We start from the raw sequence: 27,607 nt of genomic DNA on the forward strand, positions 1-27,607 counted from the left end.
CCATTTCCACCCCATAAGTCCAAAATTTCTGAAACTTGGTATATATGCCTCATTTCTCATGAGGAACAAAAAATTCTCTAGAACCCATAAAGTCCGCCATGATGGATTTTCCTGTGCAATACAAATTTGTCCAAAACTACAAAAATCTACTCCTCCTGAACCATAGCTCCAATTGACTTGAAACTCGGTATGTATGTGTAGGATACATGTCTATCAATTTAGCAAAAATGAACGCAATACAAAATGGCTGAAAGGTGCGCATTTATGTAAATGTCCACATTGTCTCAATATCCATATGTCCAAAATATCTAATGCCATTTTGACTAATGTTTTTTCCAACAAACAGGCTTCAAGATGACTTTACTCTGAAGTACTGTGCAAAATTTCACCTTGATATGTCAAAAGACGACAGAATTACAGTTTGCTATTATTTATCGCTAACGCTAAAATAATGCTTTACAAATCCGCTAGTCATAAAAGTGATAATTTGATTCAATCACCAGTTCATATGAAGACTCTTGCAATGTTTAATAACAAATTAATGAAATGTTGTGTACATGTGTGAAGTACATGTCTCTACCATGTCGATTTTTACATAATTTGCAGTTTTGAGGAGGAATCCACATTGCTGCTCGCAGCTATATTTATTATTATTATTATTTTTACAGTGAATAATACATTTTACTATACAGTAGTCATGTATTTCTGTCGCAGGTTAAATCGAGCTTTATTTTGATGTGAAGGCGAGTGAGTTTTTGATGGTAGTTTCACACCTCCAGATGAGCAGTTGGTTTTATGGCCCAGTGTGATTATTAAAGCTCAAAATGCTGCGATTGAATTATATAAATATATAGTCTGCAGGCGCTACGAGCTTCACGGTGAATGTGTGCTCTCTTCTGTCATCTACTACAACATGCTTGTCACAGGTGATGCTCATAATATTTTCAGTGTATGAGCAGCTTCACACATTCGCTGTAAAATGTGCAGCACATGCAGAGAGTATCTTTAATTAAATTGCATTCTTTTGCAGTTTAATAATGAGACTAGGACAACTAGTTTTAATTTTAGAATTTGAATTTGATTAATTGTGCATTAATTTTTTCCTAAAGATTTTACATTTTTGTGTGAGAATTTGAAAGCAGTCGATTGTCAATCAGACAGCAGGAGGATATCGAATTGAGTCTGTACTCGGTACTATCGGTACTGCATAAACACTGCTAATGTAACATCTTTTTTATTTTAGTACCGACTTACCGGTACTTTTGACATCCCTAATCAGTTGTGATAGTCTCACAATTCACTTTTCATTCAAGGCTCCATAAGTGTGTTTGTTATGCTGCAGCCAGATGTTTTAGCAGCGATTTCCCTTGTCTACCGTCTGTGTTTTGAAGATCCACTTTCATATTTTGCCATTTCTCAAAACACATCTATTTCTAGAAGCTGGTTTGTGATTCTCAGGAGGCACAGAAGTGAACGTTTACATTAACAGTATATTTCTGTATTTCAGACATCTCGAATTTTCCCACAAACTCTCGTTATCACCCCTAATTAATCACCAGAACGAGAGCAGAATTTTTAGTTTGATGCTCCAGTGAGCCTCGTCAGACTCCGTTTGTTTCCTGTAGAATTCACTTTTCAGTGAAACGGAGCTTCTCCAACATCCTTATGTTCTGCAGACTGTCCATCTCCTGAAATACTGCGGTCTGCAGTCTCATTTTTTTCCCCTAGAAAACATCTGGCCCGAACTAACAAATCAAGCAAAGTAGGTTTCTGACATGCGAAAAGAGAAGCGGCGTTTGATGAGAGCTGTTTGGCCGTGTCTGTGTGTAGCGGTTCATCTTGTCGTCTCTCTCATGTCAGTAACATGTAAACATACACTCGTCCCGTGTCGACACACACTAACCAGTTTATCCAGACAGAGTTCACCTGTCTGTTTTCTTTTTTTAACTGGACAAACTCTCCTCGTTTGTGAAAGCATCCATCATGTGTTGGGATCCGCTGGCATCTGTTTTCTGTCAGACACCGGCAGAGAGCGGGGGAGAATGGAGAGCACTTGTAAGGTTTTAGTTGTTCTGGACGCTGTCTGTCTGTCGAACGCTCCTGAAGTGTTTCAGCAGTAGTTGTGAGTTAATGGATGTGCTGTCGCTCAGAGACGTGTTTAACAACAAACATCACACTACACTGTACAACACAGAGTTTAAAAGTTGTTAAATTAGTTTAAAATCGTTTGTCTCAAGAATTTGGAACAGAATTGATTTTGTCCCCACCCAAGTAAAAATAGGCCTAAATGGTACACTTTTTTTTTTTTTTTTTAGCTTGATTTTGATCTTTTTTTTTTTTATGGGACCACGGATACACCACAGTATAAACAATAGGACTGGGTAAAAATATTGATTGAGTCCGATGCATTGCAGTCTTCATTTGAACAATCTCTATATCTCTTCTAAAATCCCAAGATGGATCTTTTACGCTGTGTGCGACCCTCTAATACAGGGGTGTCAAACTCAGTTCCTGGAGGGCCGCAGCCCTGCAGAGTTTAGTTCCAGCCCTGCTCCAAAATGCCTCCTTGTAATCTTCAAGCACTCCGGAAGACCTTGATTAGCTGCTTCAGGTGTGTTTAATTAGGTGTGCTGGACTGTGGCCCTCCAGGAACCGAGTTTGACACCCCTGCTCTAATACAATGACAGAAAATCGCTCGCATTTGCAACTAAATTTAGCTTTATGTGACTAAAAATGTGTGTGATTCTCCACTGGCTGGTAAATGTTGATTAGATCACTCAGCAGTGATTGAGTAGTATAGCGGTGAAGAAGTTCAGCAGTGAGATCCTTTCACAGCATGTTGAGAGGAAAAGTTCTGTGTAATGTGTGTCCAAAGACGAGATCCACACAATCCGTCTCTCATTGAGTAATGACTCTTTTAATATCCTTTCTGTTCTTACAGTCAGTTGTTGATCAAAAACAACAAAAATGAACAGAAGCCATTCGAGTCCTCTCTCATTAATATGCGCTCATTTATAAACACACTTTACAGAATTCTTTTTTTTTTTTTTTTTTTTTAAAGAGACAGTACTGGTTTTTAGCACATGTTCAACAAATCAATATGGATACTTGTAATAGTACAAATATGCAATTAAACAATAAACATTTACCAAAATATAATATATGCAATATGATATCATATTTATTGATGGAATACATGAATTTGACCAAAATGATAAAAAACTAATAACATATAATTAGTCAAATTTAATATTTTCATAATGTCCCTAGTTAAAAGGTCCCCTGTATAATTAGCAGCATTAGCTGGGAGATAATGTCTGTCAGTTGTATGTAAAATGAAATATAACCTTATGATATCAAATTGAAATCAGAATCAGATGAACAGCTTGTGAATCGGAATCTAATCTGAAACAAGTAGAACTGTTCTGTGAGAATCTCTTGTTGTTTCATCATGTTGTTGTTTTCATTCTTAAAAGATTCAAGAGGCTGAAAATAAATACAGACAGTTGGAGAAAGAGTTTCAACAGTACCGAGACCAGCAGAACATTCGGCCGGAGATCCGTCTGCAGTCAGAGGTCAATCTGCTGACACTGGAGAAGGTCAGAGACCCTAAATGACCTCTACACTCATCAATATAACACTCAGAGACGTTGAGTTGCAGGTCTTCATATGGACTGTTTTGAGAGATCTGTGTTGTTTTTAAATATTCAGGTTGAATTGGAAAGGAAGTTGGAATCAGCGACTAAATCTAAACTGCATTATAAACAGCAGTGGGGACGTGCCCTGAAAGAGCTGGCCAGATTTAAACAGGTGAGACATTTAAACTATCACATATGTTCTCACAGAAAAGAGAAAGTCTTGAGCGTGACATATGAGCCTGAATTTGACAAAATCATCCGATATCAACTCTTTGATCTAGTCTTACCTTAACCTCGTGTGACCCTGCCTCCTCAGGCGCATACATTGTGTTTTGTCTTCGATATACGCTACGCATAATTTAATTGCATTTTAACAGACTGATCTCAGTTCAGGACACTCTGGGCTGTCATTAAAGGGTTTGACGCACCGAGTCATGTGACAAAACAACATGGCGCAGATCTCAGTGAAGTTTGTCTTCATGAGAGACGCCAACAAAACTACATCTGGTATGAAACATCATTAAGTTTTAACACTGAAACCTGTTTGAGTCAAAAGAGTAACATCTCTAGTTTGTGCCATTTCCAATCCAATGTGCCATTTTAAAAAATGTCATTGATTTTATTGCGAAACATCACACAGTTAAACACAATGACCTCCTGCGAGGACATTTAGTCATACTTATTGAAATCCTCTGTTTACTGTTTTCACATTGAGAATAAATGTATTCATGCAAAAGCTGATAAATGTGTCTTTCAGAGGCTTTATATGGAGTTAGGATGAAAATAAGGTGCATTTCAAACTGTTCTGAGACCAGTGCAGACAGACAGCACACTGGAGGTTAAGTCATTCACTAAATAGGGAGCAAGGGAGCATCCTATAGCTCTCTATGCAGTTAAGTGCATTCACTCCTAAAATCTGATCAAAAGTTCAGTTTCAGGCTGCAGATGATGTTTGGATCACTCAACATGTTTGACAGACATGTGACAATGATAATCAGTACATAGATTCAGAATTTATAATGTATCATTTTATTTTAACATGATTGGCAGTGATTGGATGATGCTGAACATTATTCTGAATCTGAATTAATTATGCTAATTTCTGATTGGTAAAATGCTTCAGCACTATCACTTGTGTGTTTGACAGTGCAATGAGAAAACATTGAGTAATAAAAGTACATTACATTGTAATATAAAAGTAATAGTTTTTATAAGTGTAGTTTTTTTATTTGTGCTTTTCCCAAAACACATTGTTCAAAACAACTTTATAGAAAATCAGCTGTAATGTCTGTAACGTCTCAGAAACATGAATATCAACTCTACTGGACACACAAATAATCTATAGCTTGATATTATTCAAAATTTCACAACTTAGAGCTGCTGTTCCCATATGAGGACATACATTTTTAGGAAGACTATTTGCTCCTCTACACATTTACTTCAATGTTTATTAGGTGCTACTAGTTACAAATCAAAAAGGGAAACTAAAAATGCACACAGCAGTCACGCTCGGGTCTCAGGAGGATAAAGAAATGTTTCGAGTTCAATACAAGTTCAGCTCAATCGACAGCATTTGTGGCATAATGTTGATTACCACAAAAATTTAATTTCGACTCGTTCCTCCTTTTCTTTAAAAAAGCATAAATCCAGGGGGCCTGGGTAACTCAGTGGTAAATACGCTGGCTATCACACCTGGAGTTCGCAAGTTCGAATCCAGGGCGTGCTGAGTGACTCCAGTCAGGTCTCCTAAGCAACCAAATTGGCCCGGATGCTAGGGAGGGTAGAGTCACATGGGGTAACCCCCTCGTGGTCGCTATAATGTGGTTCGTTCTCGGCGGGCGTGTGGTGAGTTGTGCATGGTTGCCGCAGTGGATGGCGTGAAGCCTCCACACGCGCTATGTCTCCGTGGTAACACGCTCAGTAAGCCACGTGCTAAGATGTGCGGGTTGACGGTCTTAGACGCGGAGGCAACTGAGATTCGTCCTCTGCCACCCGGATTGAGGCGAATCACTATGTGACCATGAGGACTTAAAAGCACATTGGGAATTGGGCATTCCAAATTGGGAGAAAAAAGGGGGGGGGAGAGGCACAAATGTGTGTTCCAGTGAAACACTTACAATGGAAGTCAATGGGGTCAATCTGTAAACATTAAAATACTCACTGTTTCAAAAGTATAAACACAAGACATAAACAATATGTGTGTTAACATGATTTTACTGGGATTAAATCACTTACTAACCACATCTGTGGAAACTTATAGATAATTTTACAACTTTGTTGCCATGACGATGTAACACTGTAAACCCAGTAATCCATTAAAAACGACAATTTAATCAAATTTACAGCTCATTAATGCACAGTGTTTAAACAGAATTAATGTAAGTGCTTTTATAAAATTATAAGTGTCACATTTCTGCCTTTAAACCCTCCAAAAATTGACCCCATTGACTTCCATTGTAAGTGTCTCACTGGAACACAGATTTGTGCTTTTATTAAAGAAAAGGAGGAACGAGTCGAAATTATTTTTGTGGTAATCAATATTATGTCACAAATGCTGTCGATTGAGATTAACTTGTATTGAACCCGGAATATTCCTTTAAATGAAATCATGTTATTTATGTTTCCAAGTTTACGTGAGTATACAAATGATTTTTCATGTATTTCATCTAACACTGTAATTGACACAAAATATACAATTATTTTATTTAGGCAGTAATCACAGTAATTTTTCAACAATTAATCGCCATGCAATATTTCATAATTGTGACCGCTCTGATCTCTTGGTAGAAAAACGGAATAATTTAACTGCATTAATGGTTTAATCTGTGATAAACTGATTCTAGCGTGCAGACAGTGTTGGGTAAGTTGCTCAAAAGTGTAATCCACATCAAATGACTAATTACCTCTCTAAAACTGTAATTACAGACTTTACCGATTACTCAATCAAAAGAGTAATTGCACTACTAATTACTTTAAGTTACTTTCTAAAAACTCTTTTCATAGAACAGTACTTGTTTACTCATCGAATTCAAAATAATTACTAAATGTCCTTGTATACTCGGCGCCACTCGTTTCTCCCTCACAATGAGTCGTTGGGGGGGTGTATCCTTGTTTTATATCTATTCTCCATAAATGATATCATTTTTTTAATGTGTAACCCATGTGATGTACTTAAAAGTAATTAACTATTACAAGAATTTAGTGTAATGTTACACTACTTTTTGTCCTAAAGAAGTAATTAGAATACAGTGATTAAATTATTTGTAATTATATTCCACCCAACACTGTGTGCAGAGAATATGTATTCAGTCAGAGGAGATTGTAGGGTTTTGAACCTGTGTATACTGGTCAGAACCAGCTGTAGACTAGATGCAAGAGTTTTACTGCATTAAAGCAGACGTAAGCGAGAGTTCTCATGGAAAACACAGTGAGTGAACATTGAGAAACGGCGAGCTGTCACGAGCTGCAGTGAAACATTGAGCTGCTTCTCTTGTGAACCCTGAACGCCACTAATACAGTATAAACATAGCGCTTATCAGCCTGCTAATAACTGTTACTGACACAAACCAGCTGCGCACTCTTTCTGTTCAAGTGCCAGATATATATATTGAGAAAACATCATATGATTTATGGTACTTGAAGGGCTTCATAACTTAATATGAAATTGAGCTATAAATCAGCGCTGTATTATGTTAAACATTAGCTGTATGAATATCATGTTGGCTTGTTGAAAGAGCGATGGATGAATAAGTGAATCGTTTTTGTTTTTACAATGTAATAATCTCAATGTTCTCATGTAACTTTGTAGAATGACTAAATAAATGTGGCGCATCATTATGAGCACAAACTCGGCACAGATTTGAACTAGAAAAAGTAGAAATGTAAATATCTTCAGTGATATTCTCTGTGTGTTATCTCCTAATGATGGATCTGTTTCAGCTCTGTTTTGGTGTTTCTATGGGGAAACGTCAGGGCGACTCGCTCCAGAAAACCGCACTTGAGTCTCGTCTGGTGTCTGCTGCGGGGTCATTCTGTGGTCACTCAGTCTGGACGTGTATATTTACACATGCTAACGTGCATCTTCAGGCGTTATTACAGTGAATCACGCCACACAACTCTGGAAACATTTGTAGCCGCTGTTTACCGCAAGTAGCAAAAAAGAAAACAATGAACCCCACGAGAGTTGAAAAAAATCTTCAGGATAATTTCGTCCGTGTTTCACTTCAGCACAGATTTGGCCTCAAGTCAAGCCAACTTCTAAGTGTGTTTATTTTTCCTGCAATTTTGGCCGCAGCAAAAGACATTTCTGTTGTAATGCTTGAAGAAAAATACAAATGAATTTAGATGATCAAAAACAGTTTGAGTTTTTGAGTTTTCCACAAACACTTTATGCTGTCAACAGATGGAGAGAATCTAAATGTGCGGTTTCACTGCATCGAGCTGTTGAACCTGAAGATTTCGACACTTTTCCCATCATACACTCAGGGGAACTTTCTGTTAAACCACCGATTGAACTGTTACTGTTCACGACTTTAAAGAGACGTGTTGCGGAGTCATTGCCAAGGCGTTTTGCATGTAGCCAGTTTCAGTGGCTACCCAGGTTAGTTTGTGCAAACTCTGGTTTTTCGGTCTCAAGAAGGTGGGTCAGCTTTTATCCGTGTCCATTGCTTTAGCGACTTGCGCTACACTATTCTGGGTTAGAGATCGCAAACTGATACTCAACCAATTAGCTGCATCTCTGATGCAATGAAGTCACTCCCCCGTATCTCTCGCTCCAAATTAAAGCACTCTTCACAAGGAATGTATTTAAAGAATTTAGATTTATATATTATAAGATGGTTTATTTGAGAGATCAGGGAACCTTGTTTCTTTTGAGCAGCTAATTAAAAATTTATAATTGAGTTTCTTTGCATTTCTTTACTGTAGCTGCATGCATGAAGCTGAGAACCTCAGACAAAAAGTACTGTTTGCAGAAGTGTTTGTAGGGTCATTCTCACATTTATTTTGTGACGAGTCTTTCATCTGAACAAATTTACTGATTAAAATTATATTGTAAACTATCACATAAAGTGACATGGCTTTCACTTAATAAATTCTATTAGGCTTTTCATTAAAATTAATATAAAAGCTTTTACATTTTAAATAAATGTATAAATTATGTTGCTTATATGTTCTTATTGTGAACCTGTATAAAATTCAGTGACGGCAGCAGCAGTGTTGTTTCATATTTTCATAATGATCTCTTGATCTTCAGTGGACTCTCTCCAAGCTTCACCCGTTGGCTGTTGGTGGCAAACGTCACTCATTCATATGCATAAGCTTTTGGGTCAATCATGAACTCAGGATTAGATGTTTGCGGATATTCAATAATAAGTTATACTGGGGTCTGGGTATCTCAGCGAGTATTGACGCTGACTACCACATCTGGAGTCGCGAGTTTGAATCCCAGGGCGTGCTGAGTGACTCCAATCAGGTCTCCTAAGCAACCAAATTGGCCCGGTTGCTAGGGAGGGTAGAGTCACATGGGGTAACCTCCTCTTGGCTGTTATAATGTGGTTTGGTCTTGGTGGGGTGCGTGGTGAGTTGTGCGTGGATGCCGTGGAGAATAGCGTGAAGCCTCCACACGCACTACATCTCCGCGGTAACGCGCTCGACAAGTCACGTGATAAGATGCGCGGATTGACGGTCTCAGACGCGGAGGCAACTGAGATTCGTCCTCCACCACCCGGATTGAGGCGAGTCACTACGCCACCACGAGGACTTAGAGCGCATTGGGAATTGGGCATTCCAAATTGGGGAGAAAAAGGGGAGAAAATCAGAAAAAAATCAATAAATAATAATAATAAGGTATACTGTGATAATTAACATGCACAATATTGTTATCGTGATCAATTCAAACTACCGTGATCATTTCTAGATAACCGTTTAACCAAATTGGGTAGATTTTTCTGAATGTACTGCAGCATTTCCACCAATAAATCAACTTTCCCAACACTTTAACTCTTACAGTAATAGGAAGACATTCCAAATTAATAGGAAACTCTTTTTCAATTAAGCTTTTCCCCTCAAAATATAACCATTGTTGTTACTTGTTCATTTGCGATGAAAATAAACCGTAATAAATTAGATAAATGCAAAATAGAAGCATTGAACTCAGACTTTTGAAAGCCACCATGTCCCTTTAAATCTTATATAGTGTGATCTTTGCAAAGTTACTTTCTTTGTGATTGTTTAATTTAAAACAATAACGTTTATTTATCTTTTAACCCGTTTTGTAATTATATACAACACCGTATACCGTGATAAATGCTTCAGCAATTATCGTGATATGAAAGTTTGATACCGTCACATTGACAGAGAACATTTTTAGTGGAGCGTCTTGCGTTTGTTCAACTAGCTTTTTGCAACAGGCCTCTGGACATTATTATTCATGTGTTTTTAAAGGGAAAAAACATGCTGAAAGTTGTGATCGTCTGATGTTTTGTGGTGGAATTTGCTGCAGTTCATGCAGGAATTTTTAAAGGGATAATTCACCCAAAAATTGCAGTTCTCTCATCATTTACTCCCTCATGATATTCCAGGTGTGTTTGACTTTCTTTCTTCACCAGAACACATTTGAAGAAAAATAGAAAAATATCTCAGCTCAGCAGGTCCTTAAAATGCAAGTGAATGAAGATTTCTCTTTTGAAGCTCCAAAAATCAAAGACAGTCATCATAAACATCATCCATAAGACTCCAGCAGTTAAATTAATGTCTTCTAAAGGGACACAATCATTTCTGGTGCTAAAAATATCAATATTTAAGTACTTTTTTTTAACTCTAAATCATGCGTTTGTCCTGCAGCAGTATGCGTGTGACGTAATCACGTTGGCACGTGAGACATGCTAGAACTGACATACGTGCATCACAGCTGGAAGAGCAGCACTGTTTACAAGTGAGGAGGAGGAACGCTGAACAGAAGCTCTGTTGGTTTAGATCTGTATTTATCAGTTTCTTTACTCACAATGGTGTGTTTGTGTGCTCATCCTGGATGTCTCAACTGAAATTACGTCCATATCATGGCAATGCGAATACGTCACGTATGCCACCTGAACTCAGCGCTCTCATGAAGCTTACCGGAAGTGATGATTTATACATAAATATTGATCTTTTTCACACCACAGGTGATCGTGTCACTTTAGAAGACATTAATTTAACCGCTGGAGTCTTATGGATGATGTTTATGATGACTGTCTGTGATTTTTGGAGCTTCAAAAGAGAAATCTCCATTCACTTGCATTTTAAGGACCTGCTGAGCTGAGATATTTTTCTATTTTTCTTCAAATGCGTCATGCACACATCAAGAGGGTGAGTAAATAATGAGAATTATCAGTTTTGGGAGAACTTTCCCAATGGAATTGCATAAATTAACATCGCTTTCAAATAGCTTTCCGAATATGGCCCCCAAACAAACAGATATTTTGTTATAGATGGCCATTGGTTGAGTTCATGTTGTTGTGTCGGGCTGGACGGGTCACTCAAAACAAAGAGGAATTTTCATTGTGTGGTGTACTTTTTGAGAAGTAAAAATAAAACCAGAAATGCTGCAAAAATACTGTAAGACACACTGTAGCATCATATTGTGCATTGAAATGCAGCAGTCTGCTGATTTTGTGTGCGTGTGTGTGTGCGTGTGTGTGTGTGCACAGCGTGAGCAGGAGAATGCGATGTCACGGCTGAAGCAGCAGCAGCAGGAGTTGCAGCAGATGCGTTTGAAGTATCTGGCAGCAGAAGAGAAGGAAACTGTGAAACACGACAAACATGAACTTCAGGACTTTCGCAACCAGCTCAACAGGTACTGCTGCACATATGGAACGAGCTGCTGCTTTGTCTTGATGTGATTAAACAGAATGATGGTGCGTCTATTTTCATCTTTAATGAAGGTGGATTTCGAATATACCAATAATTAAAAAGCTCAAATTAATTTGAGACCATTTTTATTTTATTTTAGTTCATTTTGGAGTTATGAAAAACTGATTCATGTAGCATCATCAGGCTGTTAGCTCATCGGTTTAACTCTGGTCAGATTGAAGCCGCAGGATGAATCGAACAGCTGGAGGGAACCGGCACACGTGTGTGTGGACGACAGCACCGATGATCATGTGACCCGTCTGCTGGAGGAGAGAGACACACTGCTGCGGACCGGAGTTTACACGCATGATGACAGAATCATATCTGAACTCAACAGACAGATTCAGCAGGCCATGAGCAACAGACACTCACGGGAGCCGAGAGATTTGAGCTCATTGTGACGTCAACTGAAGGTCTAATGCATCGTCTCCTCATGCATTTAATAAATGTCTTAGATATTAAAGTTTGTGTGTAGTTTTGCAAGGCACTAATGTTCGTCTGCATTTGAATAAGTCTCGATTGTGAGTAAAGATCATTAAGGGCGCAATTAATTTTGTTACCTCATACATTTTGTAATTTTAATGTCTCAAAAATAATACCCATATCAAATTTTCCATGACAGTTTGCACATTTACTTAAAAGTCATGTAGAGACATTCTCAAGCATCTGTTGAGTGTGTGTTTGATATCAGCAGATGGCACTCTCAACAAATCACACTACTGTTTTGGATCTTATCAGGGCTTTATGTGTGTGTTTATTTGTAGTTTTTGATGATGTGATGTTGCTAGTGTGTGTTTATTTATGACTGTCTCTTTAAAATAAATTATTTTTTCTTTGCTTTCTTTATTCGTTTGCATTTGTGGATGATGTTTGATTCATCATCATTGTGAGGTGGTTTGTGCACGCTCAAAATTAATTATGGTGCGTTATGCAGGTTTGACATCAATGAGCGCGTTTACATGTGCGTTCTCGTGTGGTCATGTAAACACCTTAAAAGGATAGTCGTCCCCCCCGTTGGTCCATACAATGCAAGTGAATGGAGACCAAAACCTTTATGCTGCTTTTAGTAATCGATACGACTCCAGTGGTTTAATCCATGTCTTCAGAAGTGATATGATAGGTGCGGGTGAGAAACAGATCAATATTTAAGTCCTTTTTTATTACAAATTCTCCCTGCCCAGTAGTTCCTGCCCCACGCTTATAATGGACGACGATTGAACTTCTTCGATCTACTAACGTGATGCCGCAGCACTGTTGAGTGAATTGTGATTTTGTGTATTTTAAAAAGCGTACAGAGATTCTCTCTAAATGCACGGAGCTGCGGGAGCACAACTGATGGCATGGGCAAGACAGACAGTCCGACTAAACTGATCCACCAATCAGAACGTTCATTTCAGACACGATTGGATATTTGCTTACCAATCATGTTTTCCGTTTCATTAAAGGGTGAGACATTTCCAGCGTCTGATGCACAAGCATCCCTGGAGTAACCACAATTTGAGCTGCAAATTTATTTCCCTGCTAAACGTAAATATATATATATATATTTATATTGCGTGCTAGTTTTTGATGCTCTTTGCACAGATGCTGGACAACTGTGTCTCGTAATTATATCAAATGTTTTTTTTCCTTTTTTTGCCTTTTACTGCTGTCGGTGGTGCCTTTTTCTCGTGATATCAAATCATTTCAATTAGGAAAACAATTTCACTATACACAGAAAAGCACATTATAGTACCTTCATAAATTCACAGTATGCCCAGCTCTTCAGACACTACTACACCACTGAATAAAACCAATTTGATTTGGCCCACAGGCTTTCATTAGGGTTAACAAGGTTAAAACAAGGTTAAAGAGCAGTTATTTGAATGCAAACAAGGGTTATATCCAGCCAATGAAATAACAGGATAATCATCAGCCACCAATCAGAACACACCAATCTTAAATGCACCGATTTGGCAATTAATTAGAGAACAAATCAATTGTAAAACCACAGTCAATTATACATCATTAAAACAACCATTTACAAAGAACAGTTATGCACAAGACTTAGTTAAAAGCTTATTTTTTTTATTTACAAATAAAACATTTATTAAACCATAAAAATGATTTAATTACCAACTCTTTATTCATTCCTAGAGGAGATGGTTTATTTACACTGTTTTTATTGTTGATTTTGATGTTTCGTTTGATAAGAATTTCTGATTAAAGCCACCAAGAATTGTTTCGACTTTGAAAATATGGTGTTAAATTTACTAGCAATTTCTGTGTGGAAATACACAGAATACACCTAGTTTCTTTAAGTAAACCCCACTCAAACATATTTCAGTGTTGATGTTATTCAGAGAAGATACTGTATATACTGTAAAGAGCTGTAGTTTCATGTGAACAGACCCCCAAACAAATGAACAAACTGCCATCTCAGTTCATTCTTCAGTCATTTCTCCTTGCATTATAATAACTGGCGTATCACAGACATTTTTACATACTAATATTATTGCAATTGTTACTTTAAAAAATATTTAAATGCAAGACAGACTGTATAAATGTTGACAGTGTAAATGCTTTCATGTGGTTGTCTCCTCGTAAAAACACAAGGCCACATTTTCAGCAATATTATTATTATAATGTGGTCATGATCACTTCTATAAACACTTTCATGAACTACTGGAGCGCAACATGGAAGCATTGAAGATCTCGAGCTGATGATGTGGAATGTTTCTCCGTAACTCATACAGAATGTGTAGAAATGCTTTCTTCAATGCTTTGTTTCCTAGATTTTATTTATTTTTTAAGAAATCCAATTTCCACGCAGAAATTGCTAGTAGATGTGACACTATATTTTCAAGTAAAGGCATACAACACACAATTCTTGGCGGCTTTAATTAGAAAATCTCAAGTAAAGTTTACTTTGCAATCTTCTGTTTCAGGTGAATTTTATTCTTTGTTTTGTACACATTTACTCGAGCACTGAATTAAACCTTGCGTTTAAAAATGTTTTAGCATTTCAGTGTTTTGTTTAAGCATATTTAGTCACGTACCACATGACACACGGAAGACTTTCACAGGAAAGCTTCATCCATGCAATGTAATCTATTGATGACATCGCCGTGTATTACTAGCGATAGACGATCCAGAGGCTCAATTCTTGGTGCACAAAACATGATATTGGAAGAAGTTTCCAAATGAAACAACAAAATCAACAATAAAAATGGTGTAATTCAATTAGCAAACAGTGAAACATGCAAGCTCGTTAACTCTTCAAGCCTGGTGCATGCTGGGAACACCAGCTTTGAAAAGTTATGTCAAATTTACTTATTTTATTTACCTCTGGAATTTACAAAAAGTTTATTTTATTTATACCCTTTTCTACCAATTTGGAATGCCCAATTCCCACTACTTAGTAGGTCCTTGTGGTGGCGCGGTTACTCCATGACACCGTGGAGATGTGGAGGCTCATGCTACTCTCCGCGATCCACACACAACTTACCACACGCCCCATTGAGAGCGAGAACCACTAATCACGACCACGAGAAGGTTACCCCATGTGACTCTACCCTCCCTAGCAACCGGGCCAATTTGGTTGCTTAGGAGACCTGGCTGGAGTCACTCAGCACACCCTGGATTCAAACTCACGACTCCAGGGGTGGTAGTCAGCGTCAATACTCGCTGAGATACCCACGACCCCCTTGGAATTTTCTAAAATTAACGAAATTATATGACAAGGTTTTCTACTTTAGGATTTATACATGATAACTCATTGTAAAGATAACAAACAATCATAAATAATATTTACTTAAAAGCTAGATCATTATATTTACATGTTTGAATTTGGTACAAATGTAGAATTTACTTAATATTTTCTAGTTAATGCTTAAACTAACAAATTCAGTGTCGAAAGTACTTAATTTTTACTTTGTCAGAGCTGTAATGAGAAATGACTTTGTGAAGACATTCATCATGTGAATAAACCGAGCAGAATTTCTCACAGACTTTTCCACAGCGTTATATGTTTCCAATTAGACTATTTTGGAGACGTTTAAAAAAGTCCACCTTTATTGCTAATTGGCTGTGAAAGAGCGACCTCAGTTCAGGAAATTCCACAGAAAGCAAAAGTCCTGCTGTTGAAAACCCACAGGCCACTTTCACATGTCTGTTTTTCAAAATAATAATTCTCATCTGATCATTTGTTTGGCCTCTGGGCTCCACTGCAGTTCACAGGTCTCGGTTCACATGGCCAAGTGGCGTGATTGATGCGCAAAATCGTAACTATTTGTTTTACAAATGTGTAATTCTCCCCGGGGAACAATTTTCTTCAATATGTAAGAACTGGGAACATTTTACTGTCTGAAGAATTATTAACATTTTTTGGGCAAAAGAAAACAGATGGACGTTTTTACTCTCTCAACCACAAACTAGAACATTGGATGTCAGTCGTGCATACATAGAAATAAATTCTCAACATTGTGCATAATACAATTTAATTCAACATTTCCCATGAATTTGCCTCCTGGTCTTACATAAATCAACATGGCATGGCAAATCATTTGTCTTCATCTCTCAAATACAGACTACTGCCACCTTTGCCACTAAGTGCTGTTGAAATGTAAAAATGATCTTTAATTTCATTTTGCAATAAAGGCTCATACAAATAGCCCCAGATGGTCCAAAGATGACACTAGACTCAAACTAGGGGGTCAGTACTATATTCAGATGTGTAACTGTTGATCTAACAGTGAGCAGCCAAACAAAACAACACCAAATAATGTTGATCTAATAAGGTCCAATAATTTACACCATTTATCAGATCGTGGAATAACAGAGTTCAGATGTAATGCCGAGGAGGTCAAAGGTCAAACAAACATGAGAACGTTCGAGCGAACCACATGAAAGAAAAATCATAAACACGACCTGAAAATCCAAGAAAAGAGCGCTGGGAAATCTTTGTTTTTCAAGGTGTATTTTTTGGCGTTTGGTGGGGGAAGCGGCTCTTGAAAGGTGTGCACTAATAAATCAGGAGGCTCGCGGGCCGGCGGCCCTCGGGTCAGAAGTATGACACCACGACAGCTGCCCGAGCTGGAGACATGGCGGCGCTCGGGGACGTGACCCTCCGCACAGACTCCACAGGGGCCGCGGCCTCAACACAAACCCTGATACATCATCAGCACAAGATGGATTTCATGCTCACCTCGAGAACTAGAAAAGGGGGGAAAAACTCACCATTATAAAGAACAAACAGCAGCGAGTCAGTAAACATGAGAGAAGAGTTTGTGTTTGGAACTGCTGCAGTCTGATCAATTAGTAATTACAGTACAGCTTTCATTTTCTTGGCAAAAGTTGATTAGAAGAAGATTTTAAAAAAACGTAACAAACATTTAAGATTGCACACAAAATCGTAAATTTGGTTTTTGCCAAGCTCATGATCCGTGTCTGGTGTAATCTGATTACAAAGTAATAAATTACTGTAATGTAATTACTTTTAGTCAAAAGCAGTGGAACGCATTACATTTTAAATTCTTGTAATCATGTTACAGTTACTGACGTTCAGTTAATTTCTTATAGGTGCATTACTTGGGTTACACATTTCTGAATTAATATTATTTATGTAATAATAATGCATACAAATTATTTGCCTTTCCGTCACAGCTGATGGACGTGCACCCCCGTGCGAGTCAATGAACAAGTAAAGTCATTTAAAAGTAAATTAATCAGTAATGATTAGCCTTTTCTTTTTTTTCTCCCCAATTTGGAATGCCCAATTCCCAATGCGCTCTAAGTCCTCGTGGTGTCGTAGTGACTCGCCTCAATCCGGGTGGCGGAGGACGAATCTCAGTTGTCTCCACGTCTGAGACCGTCAATCCGTGCATCTTATCACATGCCTTGTTGAGCGCGTTACCGTGGAGACCTAGCATGTGTGGCGGCTTCACGCTATTCTCCGCAGCATCCACGCTCAACTCACCATACACCCCACCGAGAGCGAAAACCACATTATAGTGACCACGAGGAGGTTACCCCATGTGACTCTACCCTCCCTAGCAACCGGGCCAATTTGGTTGCTTAGGAGACCTGGCTGGAGTCACTCAGCACGCCCTGAATTCATGACTCCAGGGGTGACAGCGTCAATACTCGCTGAGCTATCCAGGCCCCCAATGATTAGTCTTTTGATAAAAATTATCAATAAAATAATCAGATGACAGCCTTAAAGTAATTTGTATTGGATTACATTTTTTACTGCTCATAACAACCAGTGATAATTTGTACGAGATGGTGAAATCTTGGCTTGCACAATAAAGGTACGACTTTCATTCCCATAGAGACCAATCAATCATCAAACAGAATTTCTAATCGATACAACACAAGCATCAAATGTTAGCTCGCCTAATTTCCAGCTATTTATTTTAAGAAAGGAAACATCTGTGAATGAATTTTGTTACTTGGTATGTTTATTTATGCAATACGAATGACTGATATATGTCAATAACTTGTCCTGTTCCAATCCCTGATGTTTTCCTTCTTCCGTGGTACACAAAAGTGATTTTCCCATTAAAGTCATGGTTCGGTTGAGGTTTGGGTTATGGGTTAAACTGAAGGGTTAGACTGAGCTCACAGTGAAATCAGAAACAGTAAGTTCACTTTTCTTTAGCTAAATTCGGTCTGTGCTAGTCAAATTTCGAAACACCGCCCCCAGTGGCCAACGCGGTAGCTGTTGGGCATATGGGCACATCTGAGCTTCATTTTCCAGGTGAAATGTCCTCAGGGGGGCGTCAAAAGCGAGTTGTTTTCAGCTGTACTGCCTGTGATACAGTGAAGAGGAATGCATATGGAGAAAAAATTCAATGGTAGGGAAAAATGCAACCTCCGATTTATGCTCGTCACTGATTATTGAAACGCCATTACTTCCTGTTTTCAACAAGCTTCCGGTCGTGCCACAGGGGAAGGTAAACATGCTCGAGTAGATGAAAAAATGTCTGATAGTAGATGCTGCTTGTCAGTGATTCGGCACAATACAGCCGATCCAACGATACTGGAACTCTCTGAAACAACACGCAGATTTCCCGTGTGATCTTGCTGTAAACTCAGGATAAATTATAATGTTTTTGTTGGTTCATTCATTTTTTTGCTGAATCTGGTTTTCCAGATGTGCATCCAATTTTACATTTTCATTTATTTATTTTGTGGCATTGAATTGCTAATTTAGAGTTCATTAAACAATCAACCCCATTTACTGTTAATCAAAGTTTGGTCAATGACTTTATTCACAAGAACATTTTTGGCCTATTTATATACAAAGATCATGCAAACAAAAGTAAATGAATCTGAGCTGAACACACTTTCCTCAAAATACAGCACAACTCATGATTATCAGACATGTGTTACGCTTGAAACGACATCTGAGCACACAGTTTCAAACGATTCCATTAAGAACAAAATACATTCAGTGTGTTTATAAAACGTTGCAGATACTTTGGTTTGTAAGTAAAAGACTTTGGGTCAAACATCATAAAGGTTCTTGGTCAGAAACTGTATTTAAGTCATTGTGTTAACGGCTCAGTCTGTGATGTCTTTGATTAACAAAATGTATCTCATAATAATAATAATAATAATAAAGCTCTTTGATTTTGCTCTGGAAAACGTAAGACATCGTGTAAATCTCAGAATAACAAAGACAGTTCAACTCTCAGTTTCCTGAACACGGCAATGATTTCTACTCTGTACATTTTGGTGCTTTATACAGAGTTGAAATATTAAATAACAATTGTCAAAAGTGCCATAAAGCATGATATGAGAGAAATATAATATTCAGATTTTACATTTTATACAAAGAAAATTCATTTTTGGTGAAAGCAGTTGCTACCCTTGTAAGTCATGCTTCCTAAATGGTGCAGTTTCACAGACATCGTACATTCACCGATTGAACAACCCTGAACTCACGCTTTGGTTTTACTACACAGAGCACAATTATATGGCAAGCCGATTTAACATTTATTCATGTGTAGGATAAATTGATAGTGAAAATGCTCATTGATATTAGTAATTGCACTGGTACAAACATGAATTCTTGATATAAAAAATTAAATTTCAACTAGATGTTTTTATTTATCTCTAAGTGCATTTTCACTAGTAGAATTTCGCAATGATCTGTCATTTACTCCTGTTTAACACAATTACAGATATTTTATATAATTAATTTAATACTACTTAGAATTCCAGATCTACATATCAGCAATGTACATTTTTGATAATATCTGTAATTTGGTTTTCACTAGTATCAATGCAAATCTCATATATCAGAAGTGTGATTTGTGATTTGTCAAATTCTACTAGTGAATATGCAGTTACTGATATAAAAAAAAATATGTTTTTATTAGTTGAAATGACATTTTTTATATCAAGAATTGCTATTTCCATGAGTTAGGTTAGATATCAATAATTCATTTCCTGCGCATGATTAAATGTCGAAAGCGCTTGCGATACACAAAGATAAAGCAGTAAACCAGAGTTATATAAATATGTATTATTTTTGTATGCTGGGCAGACTCTTTCTCTTCTTTTGCAGGTCTTCTAAACAAAGTCTCAATCCACAAACTCCTTAATAAATAATCTCCCCCATATCCAGCCACCCGATTTCTTCCCCACCCATCTTTTATCTGTGCCAGGATCGATATCTCTTAACATCTCACTTATTTTATTACTGCTTTTGGTTTTCTGTGTTTGATTGGGAGTTTCTCTCAGGAAATCTTTGGTTTTGCTTAAGTGTCCGTGACGTTTAATCATGATTCTCCCTCGCCGCTCAATCCGTTAATCCACCTCGATTGATTCGCTGCTCTCGCTGATGGCTTTGCACTCGTTGGGCATCCGCTGGTGTCTGCTCAGCTGCGTCGCCTGCGTGAAGCTGCGGTCGCATCTCTCACACCTGCGCACACACACACAAACAGGACACGCTTACAGAGGGCTGTCAAGCACACCGTCTCATCCTGCGCAGACGTAACCATTACTGACACTTGAAAGCGGTTGGAAATCTTACAGGCTGGTGAGTTGTAATTGCACCTATGCTCAGGGTCCTGATGACGGGCAAAAGAGCCCAATGCCTCACAACACAGGGGTCCTATCAATACTCTGAGTGGATGGGACGCCCCCAGAGACGCCTGTCCTGATAAGAGCACGCATCAGTGTCACTAACGATAGGTAAAGAACTAAACGAGGTTTTCGCGAGGCTGGCTATCAAAGGAGAACATCATGTGATAGGCTGAAAGTGCTGATAGTGTGTGTGTGTGTGTGTGTGTGTGTGTGTGTGTCTTTATTCAGCTGGACGTCGTTTGTGTATCGAGCAGAACTGTCTGAACTGTCTCTAATTGGAGTCACTAGAAATCTGGAAACGGTTGTGAATCACCATGATTCTGTCATTAGACGCACTAAAGCTCATACTGAAGCGTTTCTAACTAAAAATCAGTCAAAAAGAGCCCATCAAATGGTTTGACAAGGTTTCTTTCCTGTGTTGACATTTGCAATTGAAGCAGGTCAGAGGTCAGGTGGTAATATATAATATTCCTTTACTAATATGAAGCTAAAAACGGACAAACATGAAGCATCTTGAGGAGAGACTTCACATTTGGGAATTCAAACCTGAGTGCATGTAACACACCTTGCATGATGCTGAAGTTTTCATTCAGTAATAGTTGTGTATGAATCTTTAAAGTGTATTAAACTGAGCAGGAAGGCAATAGTCGCATCGTAAAACACTTGGGCATTCAGCAGCAAGAGAAAGAGAGAACGCCAGACTTCTTCTATCAAGCATATCAGCTCAATGAGAATAACTCAAGAATATTGATTGACTAAAGATTTCTGTGGGCTTTTCATTAATGTCTTTGTTCCTCTGTGAGCTCCTGAAATGCTGATGACACGTTTGTGTATCTGTTTGCTCATTAGATCTTTGATTTCTTACTGGATTGCAGCGCTTGTCTTTACAGTGAAACGTCTCGCAGCAGAATATCAGTGTGAAACAACAGCTCGACTCACATTAAACATTCATTTCTCCTGCTGGACTTCAATGGAAGATGTCAAATGAGCTCAAATGAACACAATCTCGACAGTGCACTATATACAGTAGTGTTTGATCTGTCTGATGTGATATGCATGTAAACAATCTTATAGTTTACTTAATTATTAAACTTTTAGATTTTTTTAATTGTACAGTTTCTAAATTAAATAGCAGTTTAATAGTGTAAGATGAAGTGATTTAGAATTGATATGACAATAATTCAGTATGAAGTTGTGAAGTTTGTAAAACAACTATTGTTGTGTTTTTAATTAGTATTGCTTGAGAACGTTATTAAAAACATGACATTCGTTTGTAGGAAAAACCACACCGAACTGTTCTCAGATCAGAGTTTCTGCTGAAACACTCAGATATATGCAATAATAGTTTCGTCATAAATGGAGTCAGAGTTTATCAAACTTAAATGTAAAAACTGTGATGGAAAACTAAAATTAGATACAGAAATAATTGTTTACTCAATTAAGTAAAATCACATTCACAATCGTAACATGAGCTGTGATTAGGCGCAGGAAAATCACATGACTGATATTTAGTACAACAGCACGATTGTGTGTGATATTGCTTTTATACAACATTTTTATAAACATGATGTTAATATCGATTCTCTTACATTTTAAATGACATATATAAATTACTAAAATACTAACTACTAAATAACTCAAACTAAAAGGTTCTCAACTTCAAATAAGCTCACAGATCAAAAGTTGCATGCTTTTAACACTATGCACTTTAAATCTGTTTAAAAAAGACACAATTTTTGTCCCTTTTGGCATTCCGTAGTTCAAAGCGCATTGTGTGCAATTGACCGATTTGACACCTAATATTGATTTTTTTTTTTTTTTTAGGGTGTTTTAATTGAGTTTCAAAAATAGCAGGCTGTAAACAGACTTAAATAAGTGCTTATGAGAAAAGAAAAATTAGTCTTAATAAAAGTGTTTTGCAAATGTCCTGCCTCATGACTTAAAGTTTGGAAATTCTTTGAGCATGTCTGTATATATTGATCTTTGTTTTTAGGGTTATATATCTTGATATTTGGTGCTTACTGCATCTGGATGGACCAACTCTCAACACACTTTCCAATTTCTCACCAAGTCGGGCATTTTGACCGTTCACTCTTTTGACTCTTCTCATTCACGTGCTGGAAAGCAGCTGCCAACAACACAGCATGTGTGTACTGAATCCAGACATTATTTGGTATTATCGATACTGTGTTTCAAGACTGGTATCATTCATTTATATACATATATTTGTAATATTATGTAATATGCACAGTATATATTTATTTATTTTTAGTATCAACTTGATACTGAAGAACTGGTACTTTTGACATCACCACAAGAGGATGAAAACAATAGCCCACCCATAGCGCCGCCCATGATTAAGGCTTCTCATTTTCCTCCACCAAAATACAGAGACTTTCGAAAGCGCCCTCTATTACCTCATCCCATCAGGAATGCCACAAGCACTGAATATCAGCAGTTTCAGTTCTGCTCCTCTAATCTGATTGGACAAGCGGCCTTCGAACTGTTGTATAAATGCCAGAGTGAACTTCTACATGTGCTGTTAATTGTTGGATAACAGTCTAAACAGTTTTAATCACTGTCTGCAGGCGCATTTAACAGTCAGTCAACATTATTGTGACATTTGTCGAGTTTTACACACATGCAGAACCGCACAAAAACTTGTTCTAAGAAACGATGGTACTCACTGTTACTTACTTGAAAGGCTTCTCCCCCGTGTGCGTGCGGATGTGGTTGTTTAGGGTCGTTGCACCAGCGAACGCTCGGCCGCAGTAGCCGCATTTGAAGGGCCGGTCACTGGAGTGGGTCACCACGTGATTCCGCAGCTCCGACGGCTGAGAGAACGACTGAGAACAGTGTCCACACTGATACGGTCTGCAGACACAGAGAAACACACGGGATGTCCCAATGCTGTTACCATGGTAGCATGACCCTCATCAACAACAGGGCGAGAACATGTTTGGGTCATCTATCAATATTTCCACCCAGTCAGTGCTCGACTCTGAGAGCTGCAGATCCTGTTTGAAGGTGTGAGTGCAGCACAGTAACGATCAGGTTAATTATGAGTTAAGTGCCAGATAATCACGGAGGGCTGGAAAGAAATTGCTTATGTATTGACAATCAGAAAAAATAACGGAAAGCACTTAGAGGCATAATTAGATGAATTGACAATTCAAATCTTTTGTTAGCTCATTACTCATTTGCTTGAAAGAGAAAAAACAGTCCATCAGAAAATTGACATTTGGGGGCCTGGGTAGCTCAGCGAGTATTGATGCTGACTATCACACCTGGAGTCGTGAGTTTGAAGGGCGTGCTGAGTGACTCCAGCCAGGCTTCCTAAGCAACCAAATTGGCCCGGTTGCTAGGGAGGGTAGAGTCACATGGGGTAACCTCCTCGTGGTCACTATAATGTGGTTCTCGCTCTCGGTGGGGCGTGTGGTGAGTTGTGCGTGGATGCCGCGGAGAATAGCGTGAAGCCTCCACACGCGCTACGTCTCCGCGGTAACGCGCTCAACAAGTCACGTGATAAGATGCGTGGATTGACATCATATTTGAAGGAGTAACAACAAGGAGTTGACAGGATTTGTTCTCACTTTTCTTCACATTTGTCACACATTGGGTGTAAATATGAGGAAAAACACAGTTACATTAACACTATTTGATTTGGGATAATACACATCTGTTAAACTCACTCCTGACAAAACTCTCGCACTCATCACATTGTGATCTTTATGTCATCTGTCTCTAAAAACTTCAGGTTAGAGGTCATAGACAGCAAATTCAAAATAAATGTATTCTTTAGTACAAAGAGTGCATGAAAATGACAAAGAACCATTAATAATTGACAATGAAGACATAAAAGAAAATAATTCCAAACTTTAAGTATTTCACTTGACTGCGCTTTGGCCTATTGTTTGGTTATTGGTTGCACAAGTTGGGAGTTTCTGATTGACAACACTTTTGGGGCATGTAAAACTAAAACATTGACAAGCCACTATTAATTTATTCTTGTTGATATTATGCATCAGAGCCCTTTGTTAGGGCACAAAGTAACCTATCAGCAGAGATCACCAAAGCGTCATATTAGAGAGAGTTTTTGATAGATATCTGCCAAAATTGCAATTAAACTCGCAATCACAATATCATTTATTCTTATTGATATTATGCATTCAGGCCCTTTGGTTGGACCACACAATTATTAGCAATAAAACTGTGATTACAGCATGTGCCATTTCTACATTGCAGAAAGCTTCAATTGTATTTAATTTTTTTTAAATTTAGAATTCTGTGATGTTTAATTTGCCATTCTGATTGGTTCACAACTTTTGCACACTGACAAGATCTCACCAATCAGAATTGGGAATTTATGCAAATGTATCTCTAATTTATGCAGATACATTTTATTTCCCTCTTTAAATGTGCTTTTGAACACTGAATGTACATTTGTGAATCAGGAACAATATTTACCAAAATTGCAATTAAACTTACAATCACAATATTTATCAAAAAAATCTCTATTATGATATTTTTGTCCATATTGCACAGTCCTACACTTTAGTGGTCTCTGCTGTAGGTTACTTGTGATATTTTATATAAAAAGACAAAGTGTGAACAACGGCACATTATTTCTGCTAGTGCCCAATAGGTGGTGGTTATGTGCACATGCATTTGTAAAGTTGTGTGAATGAGGACCAGGGGGGAGGAGGGGCCTCTGGAAAGCTCCAAGCCTAGGGGCCTGTGTAGACATTAATCCTGCCCTGGTCAGCAGAATAATTATTTTGATTATTTATTTATTTTTCGTTAGGAGCATGCATCTCTAGATTATATGTACCAAATTCCGTGCAAATCAGACAATTGTCCTATGAAGACTTTAAAAATTAGGTTTTGATTCTAGTCTTTTTTTTTTTCTTTTTTTATGCACTGACTCAGTACTGCTGCTCCCTATATGCATATTACACGGTCTGCGTAGGGCACCAGCTCCCTAGGGGGTCACCAGAAACTCCACTGGCTGACCTTACTCGCACGTTATACGCTATTCAAGGACCCGGTAGCAGTCGTGGAACACAGGCGATCGCCTCGCGCCTCGCATCTTTCACACTGCGCCTCGCTTCATACCATGTGACCCACATTTGATTTTCCACCATTGAAAATAATTGGTAAAATTGAACAATTTTCATATTGAGTCAAATTGAGAGCCCCATATGTCTGGGATTAAACCACATTGGGCCTTAAAAATTAATTTACAAAAAGGAAAGTTTGTTCTGAACCACTATCTAAAAGGATATTAAGATATCTTTAATACTTCTGGAGTTATAGGCACTCCAACTTTGGAAAAACAACACAACAAGTGTTTTCTCCAATATTTGGACTCACACCATTGGCATGGTGCTGAAGTCAACTGATTTAAGTAATAGACATACCTATCTCTGTGTATAAATCAAATAATGATGCTGTCCACTTTCTCAGGTTATGTTTTTAGCCTGTAGTTTTGCTCCACAGTCATTGGTGAAAATGGTCATTTTGACTCCCCTCTAAAAATAACGGATTACACTGTAAAAAATGAATAAATTAAATAAAACTTTTCAGCCAGGGAAGTTTGACATGGAAAAACCCAAAAGTTCACGTCTGTTATGGGAAAAATAAAATTCATAATGACAAAAAAAATAAAAATAAATAAATTGTTCTTGGCACAACAAGAGCCTTTAACACCAGTATTCACTGTAATCACACAATCATAGAGCAGTTTTTTCAGCTGGGAGATGCAGTGATTGCAGTGACTATGTTAACATGATGAATGTTTGTGGAGTATTAACTACAGCAGCACTGGTGATTAATGTCCAGTTATTGTTTATTACTGCAGTGGCCCGCTGCAAGAACATAAATAAACTCTCTGGACCTCCAGTAAAGACCAGCTGCACCTCCAGCAACCGAAACCTTCTGCAACAGAACTCTATATAAAGACCAAGACTTCTACATTTAATCTGATAAAATGAGTAATAATAGTGTTTCCCAACACTACAAGCATAGCAGATATCTAGATCTCATATTTTATGTAAAGAGAATATTTATTTGAGCTTGTTAGAGGCAGTATTTTGTTATTCACTGCTCAATATTGTAATGAATTGCTTGTTTGGGGGCTTGACTCGTTAACGAAGCCCAACAGAAATATGACATCATAATGATAAATGTGCTCAAACAAAAAGCAGAAAAACAGCTCGAGTCCAGACGAGACGTCAGCAAAACACATCAGCGATGATCAGATCATTTATCCGTTCTAAAATGTTCATATAAACTAAACATCAATACATTTGTATAAGCCAAAAGCCATAAAGAATATGTGAGCTCATTTGAAACAGATTCAGTGAGTCAAAGAGCCGATCTAAGATTCCCTTGTTCAGCTGAATTTGATCTGCACCTCAGGGTCATAAAGTTGAATATTGACAAAGCCTCACATTGACTTCATCTGCTTGGGAATCCTGCAAACATTTTTCTTCTCTATGAATATTAGTTTATTGAATAAGTGGCATGTGTTTTCCTCTACATCACCTTTGCCGTGTGTATTTCTGTGTGACATCAGCAGCTGATTTATAGGTTTATATGCACCCTAGAAAATAGAGCTAAGCAGAAAATCTCCAATACATCCTCTGCTGTAGTTAATTAGGTTTAGAGATGTTACACTCCACATTTAGACCCTAGAAGTATGCTGGTTAGTGGTTAGTGAGACAAAACTCCAGATCCACATGGGAAATTCCCACTTAAATGCCACATACAGATTTAAGCGGATTTTCTGCCCTCCACTTTTAATCACCTGAAGCCCAAAGTATACTTCGGTTTTGCAAGAACGGCAGGCATATGTGTACAGAGCAAGTGACTTAAATTTCGTCATCAGCAGAGTGCTCGAGCGCTGAATGAGTGCATACACCAGAAATTATTAATGGGTCCACAAGGTGGCACCACTCACAATTGAGCCATTGCTGCCACGAAGAAGCACTAGAAGAAGATGT

General features: G+C 38.0%; 2 protein-coding genes across 2 annotated transcripts in view; one reads left to right on the forward strand and one right to left on the reverse strand.

Moving 5' to 3' along the window:
• Positions 1 to 12,330, forward strand: part of LOC127423844 (centrosomal protein of 120 kDa-like) — a 28,304-nt gene extending 15,974 nt beyond the window's left edge. Inside the window, exons 17-20 of the mRNA XM_051668477.1 lie at positions 3,477 to 3,599; positions 3,712 to 3,810; positions 11,327 to 11,472; positions 11,704 to 12,330. Coding sequence (XP_051524437.1) covers positions 3,477 to 3,599; positions 3,712 to 3,810; positions 11,327 to 11,472; positions 11,704 to 11,929 — 594 coding nt within the window. The 3' untranslated portion in view covers positions 11,930 to 12,330. The remainder of the gene's footprint in view (positions 1 to 3,476; positions 3,600 to 3,711; positions 3,811 to 11,326; positions 11,473 to 11,703) is intronic.
• A 6,471-nt stretch (positions 12,331 to 18,801) lies between these two features.
• prdm6 (PR domain containing 6) overlaps positions 18,802 to 27,607 on the reverse strand; it is a 47,140-nt gene continuing 38,334 nt past the window's right edge. Inside the window, exons 7-8 of the mRNA XM_051668513.1 lie at positions 23,301 to 23,477; positions 18,802 to 20,439 (exon numbers count right to left, since the gene is read on the reverse strand). Of these exons, the coding sequence (XP_051524473.1) occupies positions 20,325 to 20,439; positions 23,301 to 23,477 (292 nt within the window). The 3' untranslated portion in view covers positions 18,802 to 20,324. The remainder of the gene's footprint in view (positions 20,440 to 23,300; positions 23,478 to 27,607) is intronic.

The sequence above is a fragment of the Myxocyprinus asiaticus genome, chromosome 33 (genome assembly GCF_019703515.2).
Source record: "Myxocyprinus asiaticus isolate MX2 ecotype Aquarium Trade chromosome 33, UBuf_Myxa_2, whole genome shotgun sequence".
Lineage (NCBI taxonomy): Eukaryota > Metazoa > Chordata > Actinopteri > Cypriniformes > Catostomidae > Myxocyprinus > Myxocyprinus asiaticus.